We start from the raw sequence: 20,418 nt of genomic DNA on the forward strand, positions 1-20,418 counted from the left end.
TGTATAAGGTATCATAATCACATTAAAATTTTCCAGTACAAGGATAATGGACTTGGTAGAGAGTGCAGCACAGAGCCACAAAGGTAGTTAAGGCATTGGAGCATCTTTTGTATGAAGAGAGCCTGAGAGTGCTGGAACTCTTCAGCCTGGAGAACAGAATGCTTGAGGGAGATCTTACCCATGTGAATAAATGCCTGATAGGAGGGAATGAAGAAGAGGGAGACAGACTCCTCTTAGTCTTAGTAGTGTCCAGTGACAGAACAAGGGGCAGTGGGCACAAACTGAAATGCATGAAATTCCTTCTGAACACAAGAAAACACTTTTTTTACTGTGAGGGTGACTGGACACTGGCACAGGTTGCCCAAAGAGCTTGTGGAGTCTCTATCCTTGGAGGTACTCAAAACCAAACTGGACACGGACACAGTCATGGGTAACTTGCTCTACCTGAGAAGGGGAGTTGGACTAGATGATCTCAAGAGGTCTCTTCCAACCTAAACAATTCTGGGACTTTGGAAGATATGATTGTTTATTTCCCTGAAAGTAGTTTAACTTTCATAAATACATAACATGTTCCAAGGAATCTTAGACAGGTTTTTTTTTTTTAAAGAATTGTTTCTCAAAACTTTAACCTTGAAAAATGAACTCAGTGTAGAATTTTAGTGTTTTAACATACATTAATTAAGTCTTTTTCGCAAATAAAGGCACAAAGATCAACATTCAAACAGAAAGATCTGAATTTGTCTTTTGAAAGCAAGGGTGATGAAGGATATGACAGGCTAAAATCCCGCAGCATAAGTACAACATATAAAAAAGATCTAAAGGTCTTATTGGTAGTACTCATCTTGTCCAGTAAAGACTCTTCCAGTCCTTAGGAGTTCTTGCTCAGGCTCAGATGATGATATCAAGCAATGTAAAGATAGTTATATCATATATCAAATAACACATCTTACATAAATTATGGGCTTAGCTAATACAACTAAACTCACTTTACTTGTGATCTTGGATAGATTTCAACCTAAATCTCTAGAGGTGAATAGCTTTATACATTAACCCAACATGACATACAGCCTTCCAACCCCAATTCTAAATCAATATGAAACTTCAATTAGGAGCCGCTTACCCAAACAGAGAGATAAGAGGAGAAAAGAGCTATTTATGACCTACCTGCTCTTTTAATGTGTCATTATTATCAGAAAAGAACCCAAACCAAAACCCTCCACCTCCTCACCATTTTTTAAGGGAAAAGGTTCTATAAGCAGGTGTGAGGTTGTATTTTCGCAACTGTTAAATTTGAAAAAGAGCTCTCTGTCGCTTTCTTATTGTTAAACTGTACTTAAACTTTGTTTGTATCCGTGCTATGAACAAAATTATACTGTTCTAATGAATCGCCAGGCTAAAGGGTGCGTATCAAGCCATCGATTTTTTTGCTTAATACTGTCAAACACAACCCTCCTATGAGTTTCCATGAGGTGATAATTTTGTGGATGCCACTTATATTACCAACTGAATAGCTGCTAACCTTGCCATGATGTACCTTCAGCTTCTGACATTATTATACTAGAGAAGTTTCTCTTGTTGTTGCTGGTAAGACAAACCACTGCATAAGTTCTTCTAAGCAGTCAGTTCAGTGACTATCAATGATGCCTCTGAGCTGTTGAGAGATTATTTGGCATTACCTGGTATTAGCTCCTTTTTTTAAAAAAATATATATTAAAAAGTCTCCCCGTGTGTGTTCATGAGCATGTCCTAGTTATATTTTCCTATGGTTTTCATGTGTTTGTAAGTATGCATTTTAATTCAAGTCACAAAAAAATTAGTATGTAAATGATATAATTACTTTAGAAACAAAATGAACGACAATGAAAAATATTGCCTTGTTATATTTCTTCTGTAAATTGAATGGTTATTAGCATAGATATTTTCTAAACATAATAATTATCATATCTATGTGAGGAAAAGTTAATAGTTCTTCTTTTCATCTACTTATGATCTGGAAAAATTTATCTCATTCCTTTTACATTTCAAAGAATCTTCTGAGTTAAGAGAAAAACTGTTGTAATCTAACTCTTCATTAGAAATAAACAAGAAATGGAAATACTATACCTCTAATAAAACTGAATCTAGTTAGTTTACCCAGTTGTAAACCACTATAAAAATAAAAATACTTGCATATTTTAATATCATTTATCTAAATACTTTGGCATGCCTTTGATGGAATTTATGTGAGAAGTATTAACATACAAAATTTACCAGTCTCTATGAATTTAATCTACAATGATAGGTTCTGGTGTAGCTGGACAGTCAAAGGATCAAGTACACTAACTACAATCTTTCAGTTGTCAAAACACTCACATATGTTCGGGTTTACTGAGGCAGAAATGATAGCTTACAGCCTTTAATCGGTATTGGAATTAGTTTGCATATGCATTTTAGAAAACTGACTTTAATGATAGCATTTAATGTTTTCTTATTTCCAGAATTCAGGGACTGACATTTTAAGATGTTCCTTCCTGATAGATTCTTTCCTCTGATGCCTTATTATAGGTGAATTACAGTACGACTGCATCACTGTTTCATTATTTGCACAGGCATTTTGGCCCTAAACAGAATTTTATTATCTACAAAGCATAAAAATACCCAGTACTGCAAAGAATTAATTTAGAGAACCTAAGCATATTGCACAGAACATAAAGTTGACCTTTACCGTCTACAGCTTTTGGAATGGAGTGGGATGCGGAACACATCATAGATTTAATGTGGCACAACGCTGTCTGCAGAAACTTGGGTGGGACTGTGACTGCCTGCCCATTGCACCCGATGATTGAATCTGCTGTCACCAGCATCCTGATAATAATGAACATTCAGCTTAACGACCGTGATTATGATTATCATAATTGATGTGCAAGTGCAGTGTGTGGGGATCATTACAGCTGAACTGTACAGCAGAGAAACATGCCTTAGTTATGGATAATTTTACTTTTATGCATTGATTGGGATAAAATATGCCTTTCGAGTTCAACAGGCCAGCTTAATACAATTTCTACGTGTGCGAGTTGATGATCATAAGCTTCCTGGGAAACAGTCATTTTAGCTGTTTGTTTTTGAATTGTTTCATTCCATTAATAATGGGAAATAATTAAATAATTAGATGTCGTTGACTGGAAATCACTTACAGAATACTGCCAGCATTAATCAAATATCAAGTTCAAATATTTCTGATTGTCATGGCCTTGCCTAGACTAGGGAAAATAGCCCTTGTAGTTCACCATGAACACAATTCTATTTGTGGTGGAGCAGTAGAAATTGGGCTGTAGTCAACACCAATGTCATTTTCACACTATACAGTGTTGCCATGAGAGCAAGCAATAGTTGTTCCTTATCAAAATTATATCACTTCCATCTTTGTTATCAGAAGCAGAGTTACAGGCCCAAATTCAGCCAGTGTAGATAAAGGCACAATCAACAGTTTCAGTCAGTTCTGTGGGACAGTGACTACTTTCAACTGAGATTATATGAAGTAACAAAAGTATTTAATTAAGCCATGATATATGTAACAGTTAAACACGTGGGGTAAGTGACTAAGGAAAAAATTCTTGTTCTTTGGCTTCCTTTCTACCATAAAGAAAATTGTAAGGATCAAATCTCTTGTGTCAAACACATAATTGCTCTCACATGGCTTCACTTAGTTTGGACTTTCTATGATGAAAAAGAGACCCACCCTGTGTGTCCAAGGAATTCTTCCTATTTTATATAGTCTGCTACCTCTGAAAGTTCATAACCTCTGTGGTTTTCATTGTTGCTTTCATTATGTCCCAAGTGGAATCACATTATCAGTAGGGTGCTAATTTCCAGGCACATGGTAATCACCACTGTGAATCAGAATGCTGCTGTATCTTCAAGTCAAAAACCAACTTCCTGCCTCCACATAGGGTGATTCCCACAGCATATTTCCCTTCAGAGCTGTGAGCTCCCTGGAGCTCAGGTACTGGTGAGGTAGTACAAAAAAAGAGCAGCTGTCGAAATTAGTATCATAGATCAGCTTTAATAAGCGAGTGGTCTGAAAACTGGCCAACAAAAATGGCTTAAAGTCATTTTTGCAACTTCTACTTTTGCTTTTTTAGTAAATGTCATAATGTACTACTAAGAAGGAAAAGTATTAAGACATGAGTAGGTTATATCCAACAGTGGGAACACCAGGCGTTACCTCTCATTCACAGAACTAGAATGAAATATCTCTTACTATGATAGGTACCCCTTGAGTCTTCCAGGAAAGCAAATGATAATTTCAGCTTTTGACTGTTGACATAATGATCTTTCCAGATTCCTTACTCAATGACTGTGTCACATTTAAAGAAACACATTTTATTATGTAGATCACTTTCAGAGCTCCCACTGGAAAAGTTCTTGAGCTGTAGATTGTCTCTGAGAAAATCCTTAAGGTCACCACTGCTGGGCTGCCTTTGAAAAACACTACTCTTGATATATGTAATGCCAATAATTATTAACTATCAGTGATTTTTCAAATTACATTCTTAGGTGTAGAAGGAAGGTAAACATTCTGAAGCAGATTAAAACTTACAAAATGTATCTCTGGCTACTGTTTAACTAAATGCAGACACCAGTATGTGGATAACTGGAAAGTAGAAAAGTAAGGCTGGAAAAAACTTTCTGGTGAAGGTTACTGGTGAGTTACAGGATCTGATTTTGAAGGAACACTATAAAGTAGTGACTGAGAAGAATCAAACCATCCAGTTATTTGCATAAGAAAAGATACTGTCACTACTTTTCTGATCAAAACCATTCTAGTGGTTATTTGTAAGGGTTTGTCAGCAACTAGTTGAATATTTTATAAAACCTGATTTTCAGTTCTGTAATTTCTCAATGGGAAAATGCAGTCCCTTGATGATGATCCAAGGCTTTGAAGAATAAACTGATTCGAAAGAGAAAATTAGATGGTACTTATTATACTGTCTAACTAGCAATCCTGTGTCATTTATCTGTTGGATGATAAATGTCTTGCTTTGCCTACCTTCCTCATTTAATAATGTAACTTGTATGTTAGCGACATGAAAGAGAATCATGCTTTTTAGTAAGAGCTAAATTTAACCAATATTTCTTTCAGGAAGATATACGTACATTTTAACTTTCTAAATAATTCCCATTGTACACATTGCTTAAACATTTTAAAGCCTCTTGTGTAATCAGAACCCTTTTAGAAAGAGAGTATCTTGACCAATTCCTTCAGTACATGCTTAGATTTCATTAGAGTAATTTGTGGCAGAGCTTTTAATGCCAAAAAAAAAAAAAAAAGGAAATAGTAGAGTTTGAAGTTACACCTAAATTCTTTTATTTATACTGGTTTTAGCTGTTCGGTATTTGGATACTATTTTGTTTGTTAGAATTGAAAATCCTCACACTAAACTGGGAAGTGCTGGGCCTTGCCTTTTAATGACAGTTTTAAATGAGCAGTTCAGCATTCTTGGAAATAAGTAGATTTGTTTATGTATCTGCCAAAACAATACTGCAAAACAAATTCAATTTGCCACAGGATTGAATTTAAAAGGCTATATTTTGAAGTCACTTAATATCCTTTGTGAAACATATCTGCAATAGCAAACTACTTATTATTTGGTAATAACCAGATAGACCTTGTTTGTTCTGGTTGAATAGAGTTGAAATGAAAGTAACAGATAACTTTTCATAATCTAAAAATGTGTTACCCATTTTCACAGAAAAAAATAGACATTGGGTGGATTTTTTAATCTCTTTAGATGCATGTTGCTGATAAGTTTATGAATTGAAGTCTAAAATCAGGTATATGTCCAAGCTGAGAGAAAGTCTGCAAGTTTCTGTTGTTTCAATGGTCTCTACAGAGAGCAAGGGTAGATTATTTTCAGAGCAGTAGGACTTAAGAGCAGTAAATGGATTTTGGAATAATCAACATTCCCTGAATAGGAAGAATCACAGTAAAAGCTAGTTTTGTACACTTACATTGGGGTGAAAGATAATACTGTAAGTAATATAAACTGGTTGTTGTCTTAATGGTTTGACATAAGTAGTTACTTCTTCTGAATGTCCTGAATGAACTCATTGCCTCAATTTTAAATAGAAATATGATATTTACATTGGAATACACTTTAGTGTTTGTCCATTTAATGCAATGAACTACTGGTTTCAACATTCCCTCTATAAACTCAGGATGTTCCACCTTCACACACAGAATCACACAGAATCACTAGGTTGGAAAAGACCTTCGAAATCATCAAGTCCAAACAATCCCGTCCTAAGCTAAATCGTATCCCTAAATACCTCATCGAGCGCTGCATGGGGCTTTTCTGTCCCATGTGCAGCACTCTACACTTGGCCATGTTAAACTTCATGGGTCTCAGCCCATCAGTCCAGTCTGTTCAGATCCCTTTGAAGAGCCTCCCTACCCTCAGGCAGATCAACACTTCCTCCTAGTTTAGTGTCATCTGCAAACTTACCGAGGGAGCATTCGATCCCTTCATCGAGGTCATTGATAAAGATGTTGAACAAAACTGGACCCAGGACTGAGCCCTGGGGGATGCCACTTGTGACCGGCCTCCAGCTGGATTTGGTTCCATTCACCACCATCTTTTGGGCCCGTCCATCCAGCCAGTTTTTAACCCAGCAGAGGGTCCATCTGTCTAGGCTAGTGGCAGCCAGTTTCTCAGTCAGAATGCTGTGAGAAACCATGTCAAAGGCTTTACTGAAGTCCAGGTAGACCACATCCACTGCCTTCCCCTTGTCCATTAAGTGGGTCACCTTGTCATAGAAGGTGATCAGGTTAGTTTGACAGGATCTACCTTTTGTAAACCCATGTTGACTAGGCCTGATCCCCTGGCCATCACGTATGTGCTGCATGATAGCTCCCAAGGTGACCCTCTCTGTGATCTTCCCCAGGACTGAGGTCAGACTGACAGGCCTGTAGTTCCCTGGATCCTCCTTCTGGCCCTTCTTATATATGGGGGTAACATCTGCCAGCCTCCAGTCAAGTGGAACTTCCCCAGTCTGCCACGATTGCTGATAGATGATAGAAAGGGGTTTGGCAAGCACATCTGACAGCTCTCAGAGCACCCTTGGGTGAATCCCATCTGGCCCCATTGACTTGTGGGTATCTAACTGGCCAAGTAGGTCGCTAATCATTTCCTCCTGAACCATGGGAACTTTGTTATTCCTCCCCTCCCTGTCAGCCAGTTCCTGAGGATGAGTACTCAGGGAATATCCATCTTTACTATTAAAGACTGAGGTAAAGAAGAAATTAAGGACCTCAGCCTTGTCCTCATCCCTTGTCACTAATGTTCCCTCTGCATCCGATAAGGGCTGAAGATTCTCCTTGACCCTCCTTTTACTGTTAATATACCTATGGAAGGACTTTTTACCGTCTTTTACAGAACCATCCAGTCTGAGTTCCAGTTCAGCTTTAGCCCTTCTGACTTTCTCCCTACATGATCTCATTGCATTCCTATAGTCGTCCCAAGACATCTGCCCCTTCTTCCAAAGCTCTTTTCCTGAATATCTTCCTGGATCTCTCTACTCAGCCAAGCTGGCTTCCGTCTTCGACAACTCCTCTTCCGACAGACTGGGACAGCCTGTTCTTGTGCCGCCAAGATTTCCTTCTTGAGGAACAACCAACCCTCTTTGGTTCCTTTGCCCTCAAGGGCTGCCTCCAATGGAATTTTATCAAGCAGATTTCTGAACAGTCCAAAGTCAGCCCTATGGAAGTCTAAGGTGCTTGTTCTGCTGTCTCCCGTCCTCCCAGTACTAAGAATTCCATTAGCTCATGATCACTATGCCCCAGGCATCCTCCAACCTTCACATCCCCCTCTAGGCCTTCTCTCTTAACAAGCAACAAGTCCAGCAGGGCACCTTCCCTGGTGGTTCATTCACCAGCTGGGTCAGGAAGTTGTCTTCCAAACACTCCAGGAATCTTGACAGACTGCTTCCTCACTGCTGTATTGTACCTCCAGGAGACATCTGGTAAGTTGAAGTCCCCAATAAGGATGAGGGCTAGTGATCGCAAGACTTCTCCCAGTTGTTTAAAAAACAACTCATCAGCTTCCTCCTCCTGGTCAGGTGGTCTATAGCAGACTCCCATCACTATATCTCCCTGATTACATGCACCTCTGATTTTTACCCAGAGACACTCGACCCTGTCTACCAGAGACACTGAAACTTGACAGAGCTAAGAACTATAATCTTTCTTATCTTAATTTTTTTGTCAATTTCAGCAAAAAGTATGTTGAGAAAGAAAGGCATATCCGCATAAGGAGTTATTTATGCATAAGTGTGTTAACAAGTGTGAATATTCTAGAATGAAAGTCACGGAATTATTGAGGAATAATGTTTGTACTTTAAATCCAGACTTCACTTCCATTTAAAAAATCTTAGAAGCTTTGATGAGTTAATGTACAATGGTAATAAGCACCTAAAGGGGCTAAGACTGTGATGCACACAGTATACGTTTCACAACTGTATTGTATTAGTTTTCCATATGAGACTATTTGAGTAGGAATTCACATTTTGACTGTGATAATAGGAACTAATAGCATTCCCAGCTAGTCACTTTGAGACGTGTTAGAGTCTCTCACCTATAGTTGCATGAAGGAACGACAGCAAAGGTGGTAAGCGCTTATCATTAGCAATTGAATACCCTGCTCTTTTAAAGTATAACTTGATGGGTATGAGAGGGAAAAATTTAAGGGAAAAATATAAAGAAAGGGAAACAATGAGAACATTGTGCATTGAGAGACTTTGTACACTAATACGAAGATGCTTGATTGAGCAGTGCAGTGTCAACCATGTCTTTCTTCTAATGCTAAAAGTAATGCACATAGACAGAGTGACAATCAGAGTACAGCCTCCCATCAGCTGTAATTAATCTTTTGGTTAACAGAGACTAGAAAAGCTTCTCATCAGCCTCTTCTGAAGTCTGAGGCACCCAGTTTTTTGATGTTTGCATTCTGAGTAAAATTGTCCCCACAAGTTCTAACAAATTGAAACACCAAGCTAATTATAGCAGCTAATGAAGTGTGTGGAATGGTCACAGCTTGTCGTGAAACTGTTCCTTCAGCTCAGATTAGACTTTCATCAATCACTTTTTTAAACTGATCCAGAATTGCTTCTGCCCAGTGCTTGGCATTTTTAATGCTGTTTCTGTAATTGTTTTTTTCCCCAAAGCATAGGCTATTTTTTGAAATATTACATTCTCAGGACAGGACTTACAAACTCCAGTTTATAAAAAACCATTTCATTATTGCCTCTATCAGCTGATCAAGTGCTAGAAAGCTAATAAAAGAAGCAGAAATATAAAATTTGATATATTGCTTTTAATCCGGCTAAAGGTAGCAATAAAGCATATACACATATATGTATATGAATCATTATTACTGTGGGCTGAACGTATACTGCAATCTCATGAGACATGGTTTGTGGGCTGGATGGTTCAAATCCCACTGAAGGACCTAAATGAATGAGTTGGTCTTAGCTTATTTCCTAGTGGGTTGTGGTCCTCCATATATCACTCAAAGACTTTGGCATGATTTGTAGTTTTTGCAGATGCCCAAGCCATTGGAAGGAGAAAGACCAAAATGTGTTGCTATTTAAAGAATTTCCACACTTCAGGTCAAATCCAAAGTCCTCAGAAAAGTATTGGAAACTTTACAGTATAACTTATATTGCTACTACACTGTCAATGAATAAATTAGCATATAAAACATTATAAAAGTTCCTAGTTCCTGTTCATTTAAAAGGTGCAATAGTACTCAGCTATACATTGAAAGTTCTGCATAGACATTAAAGGCAGAGATGTTAAAGAAAGTCTAAGGCTAAATTCCTTCCTCATCATGGACAACAGAGCGTAGAATTTAGTTTGGAACTTATCCAGCTGAAAAAAATGAAATAAACTTCTGCTTATGCACTACTACAGAATATGTTTGCACAAACTGTTACATTTAGTATATATAATGTGTATTCATATCAGAACCAAGGCAGCTGATTTTAGTTTTTAACATGTTGAACAGCCTGGGTTTTCTTTAACTTTGTGCTAATATGTGTAATCCATTTCATTTTTCTGAACACTATTGAATCTGAAATACTGTTTGGCTATAAACATCAACTTTTCCTCTCCTTGAAGTTTCTTAACCAGCAGCGGTTTGACAGAAATACCTTCATGTCAATGCCAAAATAAATCTATGGCAGCTGAGTGAGTAATCAGTGTTGCTGATGCTGATCATGAACTGTATCAAAGAACTGGTGGATTTACACAGAAGAAAATGTGCCATTGAAAAATGAAGAAAAACATGACACACAAAGACAATACATTATCATATATGAATAAACACAGACAGAAAAAAATAGCTATAGGTGTTAGGCTGAGAGCAATTGTTCCAGTTTCATTGATTAATGAGAGCATTTGTGAACACTGGGTAGGACATGAGTAGTTTTTCTAGTCTGTAAAGTAAGCTGGCTGCAAAATGAGACAGGCCTTTTCCTGCTTGTTCATGTCAATGAAAGTAGCTTATATTTACATAACATGAAAGATGGTTTTTGCTTTCATCACGGCTAGGGCGCATTGATGGCTCATGTTTAGCTAGCTGCCCACCAGGACCCCCTGGTCCTCTTTTGTAGAGCTGCTACTCAGGCTGTCAGCCTCCAGGCTTTGTTCCTGGGGTCAGTCGGTGCCAGGTGCATTTGTCTGTACTGCATTTTGTGAGGTTCTCTCAGGCCATTCCTCTAGTCTGTCTACATCACCCTCAAGCATATGAGTGGCACCCATTAGTTTGGTGCTGTCCGTGAACTTGATGAGAGCGCATTGCATCTCCATCTCCAGGTCACCAATGAAGATATTAAATAAGATACATCCCAATATAGCACCTGAGGAAATACATTTGCACCCAGGTTTCAGTTAGAGTACAAACCATTCATTGCTACCCTTTGAACCTGATACTCCAGACAGTTATTTACATCTATTAGTCTGCATATCCAGGCTATAATTTAGCAACTTGGTTAAAAGGATTCTCTGGGAGATTGTGTTGAAAGCCTTAGTAAAGCTCAGCTAGACAGCATCCCTTGGTCTCCTTCAAACTGCAGATGAAGTCATTTCATCACAGAAAGCGATGAGGTTTGAAAGCATCATCCAGAACAATGTCAAACTGGATGAATCTAACTGGAGTATTGTTTTTGCTGCGGATGCCAAATAAAGTGTAATCAATGTGTGTGGGTTTTTATTTATTTATTTATTTATTTATTCTAAATGAATACAACTTTTTTCCAAACAGATACAACTTAACCTGATGAGATAAAATGTATTTTCACTTCAGGGTTTCAACTCAGAATTTTTCCTCCTTAACACCTAGTGGCATGATTTTGGCAAGTTAGAGAGAGTTGCAACTTGATCTTGGCAGATTAAACATTTTTCTGGCTTTAATCCAGCAGGTTAAAATTGGTTCTGAGTTTGTCTTGGCAGTCAGTGCTTGGCACTGGCTTATTTTCAGCTGGAAAGAGAATGTTGTGGTTGAACAGACTAGACAATGAAAGGGGCAGTTTAAAAATGGCGTAAGTCAAGGTACTTGTCCCTAAGTGCCTTGACTTAATATTTTCTAATACAAGTCCTGCTGCTAGCAGAGAGTGTGTGATGGACAGGAGGAGTTGGTTTAAAAATACAAGCACTATGATAAAAATGCATCTTTTACTTTTTCATCAGATGCTTTTAAAACTACATTTTTCTGTACACAGGACTGTAGTGTTAAACATAGTTCCACCTCATATTTAATAATTTCACAAAGGGGTTATGTATTACTCATCAGTGTGTTTTCACAGTTGACAATGTTATTTATACAACTTAAATGAATTAAGATGAACGTCTACTCCCCTCTTCAAAAATATTTTGTGGAAATATCCTGCAAAAAGTAGACTTTTTTTATGACAATGACAAATAAACACCTTTCGGGATTTCGAATGCCTACCTACCTATTTCAGCTGCACATTTGTTTTTCAGCCCAGATTCAGTAAAGTTCAAGGGTATCCAAGTATGATATAGTGTGCAGGGAAATTCACAATGCTTTCTTTATTTAATTTACTTGTAAAAACAGGCTACATTAGTTGAAAAAAAAATATATTTGGCAGTTTTGGTTCAAATACAAATACAGAACAGAATTTGGGTGCTGCTGTTTCATAACATTGACATAACATATGGTGCAGCATGCACTGTAAACTTTCGGTGTGGCAAATTATACTTTTAATATTGATACTGGCTCCGAATGTGCCTAAAATTATCTTAAAAAAGTGTCTACATAAAGGTAATGTATTCTTCTTCAGAGGATTAGCTCTATTCACCTAAATAAAATCGTTATCTGAATAGTTTTTTATAAAGGAGAATATATTTCTTTTTAAAGCATTGCAAAGCTAGTACATGTTTGGGATGAAGGACTAAACAGTGTCTGGCTTGCAGATCATCAATAAATGGAGGGTACAGCTGGGAATTCCACCCCTTCTTCCCCTTGGGCAACCACAACTGCGGGGTACTAAGTAAATGTAACAAATGCAAGTTTGGGCCACAAATCTTCATTGCTCGTTATATTACATATGACAAAAAGGACAGGCTAGTTTCAGATCTCAAGTTAATTTTAGAGAGGCAATACTTACGAGAAAATTTAATTTGCCGGACCAAATCTTTCCCCTTTTTTCCTTTGTCCTTCCTTACACAAAACTTCCATCAAAGCTAAGAGATAATTTGCCTTTGCTTGTGAGAAAGCACTGTGAGGGTTGACACATTTGTAATCCTTAATGAACACAACCATGGCAAAATATCTTGTTTAGAAATGTTTGTGCTTCCCTTGTACAATGGCTCAAACTATTGCATTCTCAAAAGCATTGTTACTTTCTGTCATGTCACAGCTTAATTTGTACAGTTATGGAAGGGTACAGTGGGAAATGCTTTTGTTCCTCTTTTCAAACTGCTTCTAACCATGCTGGAGCAGAAACAGGCTTTTTTCAAGCCTAGAACACATCCTCTCCCACCTTGTGCAGATGAGGACAAGAGGTTTTCAAGCTTGGCTTGTGTTAGCCAGTTACCTCCTGTTATCTCTAAAGCACGAATTAGCTCATCTTTGTTGCTGAGCTAAGACAGCAAACTTCAGTGAGCACAGGTTAGCAGCAGAACACTTCCTTCTCAGAATAATAGAGAAAAGGAGGAATAGAGTTATAATTTCTGTGTTAGGCTGTCACAGAGGAGCATGCACTGTGGTGCTGTTTGTACCGGGCACATCATGCAGGAAGTATCTCAACCTATGTGATTATCAGATCAGTGGTTTTTCAAATTCATGAACCATAATTAGAAATCTTTCATAACTTCTGGCAAGCACTGTTTGAGTTGGGTTTTCTCATTTAAAATTCCAGAGGATGAAATGTGTGAGAGCCAGTGATAGTTATAAATCTCCATGAAAATTTAAGTTTAATAATAATGAAATGTTTGTTGCATAAATTAAACAGCAATTAAAGTTTTCTCTTTCTGTTTGGAAGACAGGATATTAAAACAGTGTTGTTAGATTTCCTACTGTGAACATAATTTACTGACTTTTTTTTTTTACAACACATTATCATAATGTCAACAGAATCTAAAACTAACAAGTAGAAAAAACTTGCCTGATGTAAGCATAATATAGAAGGTTATAAAGTTGCCTTTTATGATGGCTATACAATATCATTTTATTTTAAGATCTAATAGCAAGTTAATTCAAAGGGTAAGATTTGCACTTGTGAAGTCATTAAAGCAAGTAGAAAATTGCCTTCTACCATAGTCACCCAGTCTTTTTAAATCAAAGGGTTTTATTGTTGTTGATGATGTTTGCATTTGCAGGAGGTAATTAGGGAATGAGTTAGACATCAGACTCAGAGCCCTCAAGCTTGTCAAGAAAAACCATGAACTTCACTTAAAAAAAAAAAGTCAGGCATTTTAGAAGGGAGAGTGCAGAGAACAGAGGGAAACAGAATCATAATAATTTAGGTCAGTTAGACCACCACTGTGTTGATCCACAGTATGGAGAAACTCATAAAGTCCTTGTGGAAGCACAGTTTTTTCAATGCATGTATCCAAAAGAACAAAACTGGGAGGGTTTAGAATTGGTAGCAGCAGTAGACAGTCAAAGGAAGAAATAGTCTCTTCCTCTGCACTATTCTGGCAAGCTGAATAGGGAAAGGTGTAATTCCACCCCTTCAGCACAGGAGTGGTCACTTGTCCACTGTAGCACAGGGAACTCTGATTAGACATGCTTTTCCCTGGAAGTCAATACCTCTGCGCTGACGCAGTGAGATCTGGTCCCTAGGGCATGATCCAGGCTTTTGTTATTATCTCTTATTTCAAGGGGCTAGTTGACCCAATTGGTTAACACATTAGCTTTTCAATTTTATAGCCTTAAGTAACAGAAGACCCATTCCTCATGTTTTGGATATTTCTCCACAGCAGAAAGCAAAATCGGCAGTCTGTGCCCACCAGCCACAAAAACAGAGTTACGCCAAACAACTGTCTCCTGAACTTTATGGCTAATTAGCTGTTGAAGCTATGCCCAAGAAATAGGTTCTGTTGCCCATGGGAAGAAGTGTGTAGCCGTTATTAATGTCCCAGCTCATATCTCTTGATAGGTCTTATGAGCAGTGCTGCTTAAAGAGACTAAATGTACAACAGGGAATTTAAAATTATAGTACCCCTTTCACTGACTGAAATACTGTAAACTTGTTTCACTGGGGCCAGGATTGGTGTCAATGTTCTTTGTGTGAAAAGTGCAATAGAAGCATTAGTATTTGACAGCCCTGGTTGAAATAAGTGAAATTAATGGAGCTCTTTTCATATACGACAAGGCCATGGCACCCCTTTCATGCTGCTTACAGACAGAGAAAAGTCAATACTTTTTTATTACTTGATGCTGACCTACATTCTGCACTACAAGTGCCAGGCCCACTAATTGGTTTCAGTTGTGAGAAAAGTTTGCCCCAAAGAAACACTGGAGCAGATAAATCAATCTTTTTTAGGGTAGCTTAGTGGGTTTTGAGCACTTGAAATGACATTTGTGTTGTATTGACAGAATGGGTTGTTACACTCATTTTGTCATGTCAGAAGGCCCTGTACTAGTTGGAAGTATTGTTAACCAGTATTGATAAATTTGCTAAGGATAAAAGTTAGCTGGATCAACATTTTACTTGTGTAAGAGCTTGCCATTTCTGGTTTGCTTCCTTGTTAGAGACCTCTGTGGCTATTAATAGGTCAGGAGGCTTACTGTGACAGCTCAATTTAAAACTTGAATTTTAGTACTACAAGCATTCAGATCATAGGGAATACTTAAATATGACCACTCGGTATTAAACAGAGGGGGTTGTGGGCTAGGGCTGTACAGTGGCACTTGGCAGTACTGCCTGGTTTTCAAATGAGGTGTGCACATGAGCTCTGTCCCAGCCTTGTGGGGTAAACAAGATTGATAGGGTGACTTACCCTACACCAAGGATGTAACTACTGCATGGGCATTTATGCAGGATTTCCCACTGCATTCCCTATGCTCTTGATGTGCACCTGTGGATGTTGATTTCAAGCAAAAGAAAAGTGAGATTTGTTCCCCATTTTCACTGTTCAATGGCATGAAGATAGAATTTGGCTTCTAGCACCACTTTTTGGTTATTCCTTCTGCCTTGACTCTTCACAGATATAATTCCAACGCTACAAAAGAGGTTTTCTGAGATCCAGACCTTTTGTGGATTGGTTTGCCTTTTGCATAGCACATGGTCTCATGGTTGACATGGTGCAATTACACATTGTCCTCAGTACTGTTCGGTCAGCTCAGAAGAGGATTCAGTACTCTGAATCACTCAAATACTTTTCATTAGAGAGGCTGTACAGTTAGTCTTTGAAACATGTCCACAATGTCCTGCATTCATACAACCTAATGCAACTTTTATGTCCATTTATGCAATTACATCTCTGTTTAAGCAACAAGATGAAACTTTGTCACGATGGTGAAGGACTATGCAAAGCTGTAAATCAGGTATCATAAATTTGTTGGAAGCTTATTGTTCCAAGTTTTTCACATGTTTATTAATAATTATCGATGACTTGATAGATTCGCTGTAGGAAATTTCCTGAAGTGTGTATGCAGGAGCTGAGAATAAATGGCCGTAATGGTATGTTCTGACCTTAAAATTTGTAAGTAGATGTGCTACTGCTATTTGCCTGCTCTTGCTTTGGTCTGAAGCAGCTGACTTTTAACTTCATTAACTTTCCAAGAAGATAATTAGTGGTTATTCCTGTCTCACTCCAAAATGCATTTTTATATTATGGAAATTGTACAGTAGTCTCAAAATTGTTTGGAAAGAACCACTGTTAGGGCAAGTTTAGCACTAAAAAGGAATGCGAAGGAATGCATTTCCAAATGTCTTCAAGCTGATCGGTAGGTATACAAGCTCTGGTTGTTTTGCCAATGTTATTTGTACATGGTGTGTATTTAGGTATGTCTGCATACTCAGATGTAAAATCTCTTTAGACTTTTCTTTAATAATAACATTCCAAAGAGAATCTATGTGAGCATTTGGCAAGTCCAATCTATGACATCAGAGTGTGCTGATTGAGACAAATGTTTGGTGGCTTTATGTCACCTTTTTCTACTCCGCTGTTTAGAACTGATGAGCACACATGACAGCCAAGTAGTCAAATATATTGAAAGGGTTCATAGGTTTTGTTAAACTCTGCCAGTTGAACTCGAGTCACTTACAATTTACTAGAGTGAAAGGAGTCAAAGCTTGACAAGTTTAAAAAGGAAGTGTTACATTAACTTTGTTTTGGAATTTAAAAATAGGTCTTGGTCCTGAGAATTACAGGTCACTGGTGCTGACAATTATATGGCATGATTTAAGAATGCATTGTGGAAAAAAAAATCCATGAAATGCTCATATGGTCCTGAGACTGCAAAACCGCAGGGTCAGTCTCACCAATATGTGGGAATTCCTCTTTGTAAGTTAATGCATTCTGGCCTACCAACAACGAGGGACTGATGATAAATAATTTTGAAGCAGTCTGTTTTTCTCTGCTCATGACTTTTGTTCTTGTAGCTTCTAAAGCACTATCTATGTAACTTTCTAACTTGTATGTGATGCAGCCGTCAGCTTAAACATAGATGATCTTGGACGGACTTCTTATATCTGTCTACCACCATCAACCAGCAGTGCAGTTCAGTGCTTTGCTGCAGGATTTGAACCTCTATTTCACCATCAAATTAGATGGACACGAGATCCTGGCTTCCGATTCCTTTGCCTTTGTGCTGCAGTGATGATGCAGTGGGGTAGGCTCTCTTCGGGGCTCTGAGGTAGATCTTGCAAGACCAAGTGTCATTTTCAGGCCTTCCTTTTCTCACACTGTTGAAAGCTGATTAAAAACTGCGCCTTCAGATCCAGAAACGGCTGGGGTTCTTTTCCTAAAAAATATGTTTATATTTTATACGCCTATTTTGTGACATTTATCTAGTATGCATTCTAACCTTGTTTAATTAGTCTGACTGCAAAGCCAGCAAAACTTCTATTTATCCATCAGACTGTGTGATGTTTCCTAAATGTGGTCAAACATAACTGCTGTCATCATAATCAGAGCCAGTTGTTTAAATGCTCAGTTGTGAGTATCTAGTGAAATAGCTTTAAATAACAAGATAAACAGTACAGCTGCCAACCCAAAGTAATCTTACACCGAGGGGGCGTGTGGCACAGAAAATTTCCTCTTTGTCATTTTGATATTAGTTTGAAGCTGGACCTGGGCTTAGTTCCAGCTCAAAAAACTGTTCACTTCAAAGGCTCCTAAATTGTCCCAAGGAGCTAATTTTGGCAGCCAATTGTTTTTGTTTGGCCAGGCATCCTAATAGCAAAAGCCGTCTGCTCCAGCAAATGAAGACTTCTTCAATGCTCAGACTTACCATCCCTGATTTTATCCTGATGCAGGGGGATGTACACCTTTTACTGGTTCCCCCGTCTCACCCCAAGCTCACTGCATTTTTTGTTAAACTATATCCGAGCTGTCCTGCATATAGATAAAAAATATATTCCCTATTTTCAAAATAAAGGATACTGTATTCTGCTCTGAATTACTGCTTATTCCAAAATTATAGCTGTATTATCTGTTTGCTTTCTTGGCAACTAGAGCTGGGGATTTTTTCCATCGCCATGAACAGCATTGGCCTGGTGAATTTGCTAGATTATATATAACTAGATTCACTTTAGAAGGAAGCTATTTGCAGTTATCCTGGAGTTACAATATTTATTATAACAATTGTATGGGCAACTTTTCCTGCAGTAAGAAGGTGCTTGTGATGCCAGATGTAGAACAAAAATTAAAACACTTTGCCATGCTTAAAGTATAATAAGAAAATATTTCTGTTGGGTAGGAAATTGGGCGGTACGAGGCATATAGAAACATTAAAAATTAAATCTTGTGAATAGTGAAGAATGGGACAGTACACACACCATATTTAATTTCAAATGTATATGTATGTGCCTTTATATTTGAAGATTTATGCACCGGAATGTTGGAGGAATCATACCAAATAACTTCAAGTGTGAGATGTAAGAAATTATATATTCACAGTTTGGCAATACATAGTGCAGACCCAACCTGGGTGGGCCACATCCATGTTTGCTTGAAGCTTACCAGAAGTCCAAGTTGCTCTGTCTTTTTATGGAGATTCAGCTGAACTGTGGTCTGTGAAGTAGCTAAATCTTAATTATCCAGGGAGTGATAGTTCTGCTTCATGCCACTTAAAAAAAAAAAGTTTTCATTCTATTTTTGAGAGAAAACCAAACTTTCAAATTGTGAAATGAGTTGAAACGGTAAAAAATTATCTCATGGCCTCAGACATTTTATGAAGACATTGCATTTCCATGCTCTTTCACAGGGCATCATCTTGACAATAAAAACCAGTAGAATATGTCCAGACCACCTTCTTTCTTAAAACTGATAACCAGATTCTGGAAAGCTGATAATTCATTTGTGGCATGTTAGTTTCAGAAAGGGAAAACAATTTAAATGCAAAACAAATGTTTTGTATTGCTGATACTATTCCAGGGCCAAAGAAAATAATTTTATTAGAATGCTTTAAAACCTTGATCCTAAACACCACGGACTTGCTAATCGTTTCCCTTGAGTGTATATTAGTATGTAGCTAAAACAAAGTACAGTTCAGAATACTTAGCTTATTTTACTTTCTTGTTAGTTGGCAGCATTAAAGTTGTACTCTTAAGGCACAGGTTCACTTGCATTTCTTTTATACAATTTAGACTTTTAAGCATTTCTGTTTTTAAAAAATGATTGCAATAACCATGAACTTTTCCTGGAAAAGCAAGTTTCAGGAATCACCCTGCTTCTATTTTTTTTGTAGCAGAACTCCTAATTAATTTGTTGTTGCCACTAATATTTATTTTATATATATATTAATATTTTTATTTACTATTTTTCATGGAGTTGGTTTAATATCCATGTTTTAATATTAAACAAGGTACAAAAGTTAAAATATTGCAAAGATATCTTGTTGACTTTAACTGACCTGTTTGCTAGGAAGGAGATGATAATTTTGTATACCATGATTTGCAAAAAAATATAAAATCCTGGTTTTGGAGCTGGAAATTTTTGCAGTGCCTATAGTTGCTTAGAAATTGAAATACGTATTTACTTACAATTAAACAATTAAATTCTTGTGCTTTTCTTCAAAGTAATGTACATATAACAATGTATGTTTTATATATAATATTTTACATAATTTACATTCTAACTGATATCAATGATATTTAGCTAGAAGATATTATCTAGAGCTCTAAAATACCTTAAAAGAAATAGGTAAAATCATGACAGCCAACCTTAACATGTCTTTTGTCTCTCTTATTTCTTTAGGAATTTCGAACAGTGTTACCATCAATTGTTCTGTTTGAAAAGTTTGGAAAAACTTATTCCAGAGCTGGACAAATAGTGTAACGGTCCTGTAACCTATGCAATATAAGCATCTGATAAGTAATCAATAAATGTATTTCAGCAAGTGCACATCAGTGTGTTGATTAAATGTCCCATAAAGCACTCTTTCTGTAAAGTGATGTTATAATATGTCTGAAGTAGTGTTAATTGATTTTGCTTGATCTTTAAGCAATACAGCTTCCAACAACAAAACCCAAATAAAACTATGGCCTTGTAGAAAAAAATCCACCACATTATCGTGGGAAAATATTTCTGAAAGTGATGTATTGTATTTAATGTAAAGCCTTTAAGATACACACTCTGAGTACTGAACTAAAAGACTTGAAATCACGTTGTCTTTATTCAGATTTCTAAGTGAGGTTAACACTAAAAAAAAAAAGAAAAAGCTTTACAAGTTCCATCTCTTGTTT

The 20,418-nt window shown here is 37.3% G+C and overlaps 1 protein-coding gene across 1 annotated transcript in view; it reads left to right on the forward strand.

Moving 5' to 3' along the window:
- The window catches only part of SPATA17 (spermatogenesis associated 17), a gene marked incomplete at both ends in the record, with an annotated part of 89,700 nt that extends 69,689 nt beyond the window's left edge, over window positions 1-20,011 (forward strand). The window contains one exon of the mRNA XM_084261686.1: window positions 19,931-20,011. Within this exon, the coding sequence (XP_084117812.1) occupies window positions 19,931-20,011 (81 nt within the window). The remainder of the gene's footprint in view (window positions 1-19,930) is intronic.
- Between the last annotated feature and the right edge of the window lie 407 nt (window positions 20,012-20,418).

This window comes from Gallinula chloropus (genome assembly GCF_964237585.1).
Source record: "Gallinula chloropus genome assembly, chromosome: 3".
NCBI classification, from domain to species: domain Eukaryota; kingdom Metazoa; phylum Chordata; class Aves; order Gruiformes; family Rallidae; genus Gallinula; species Gallinula chloropus.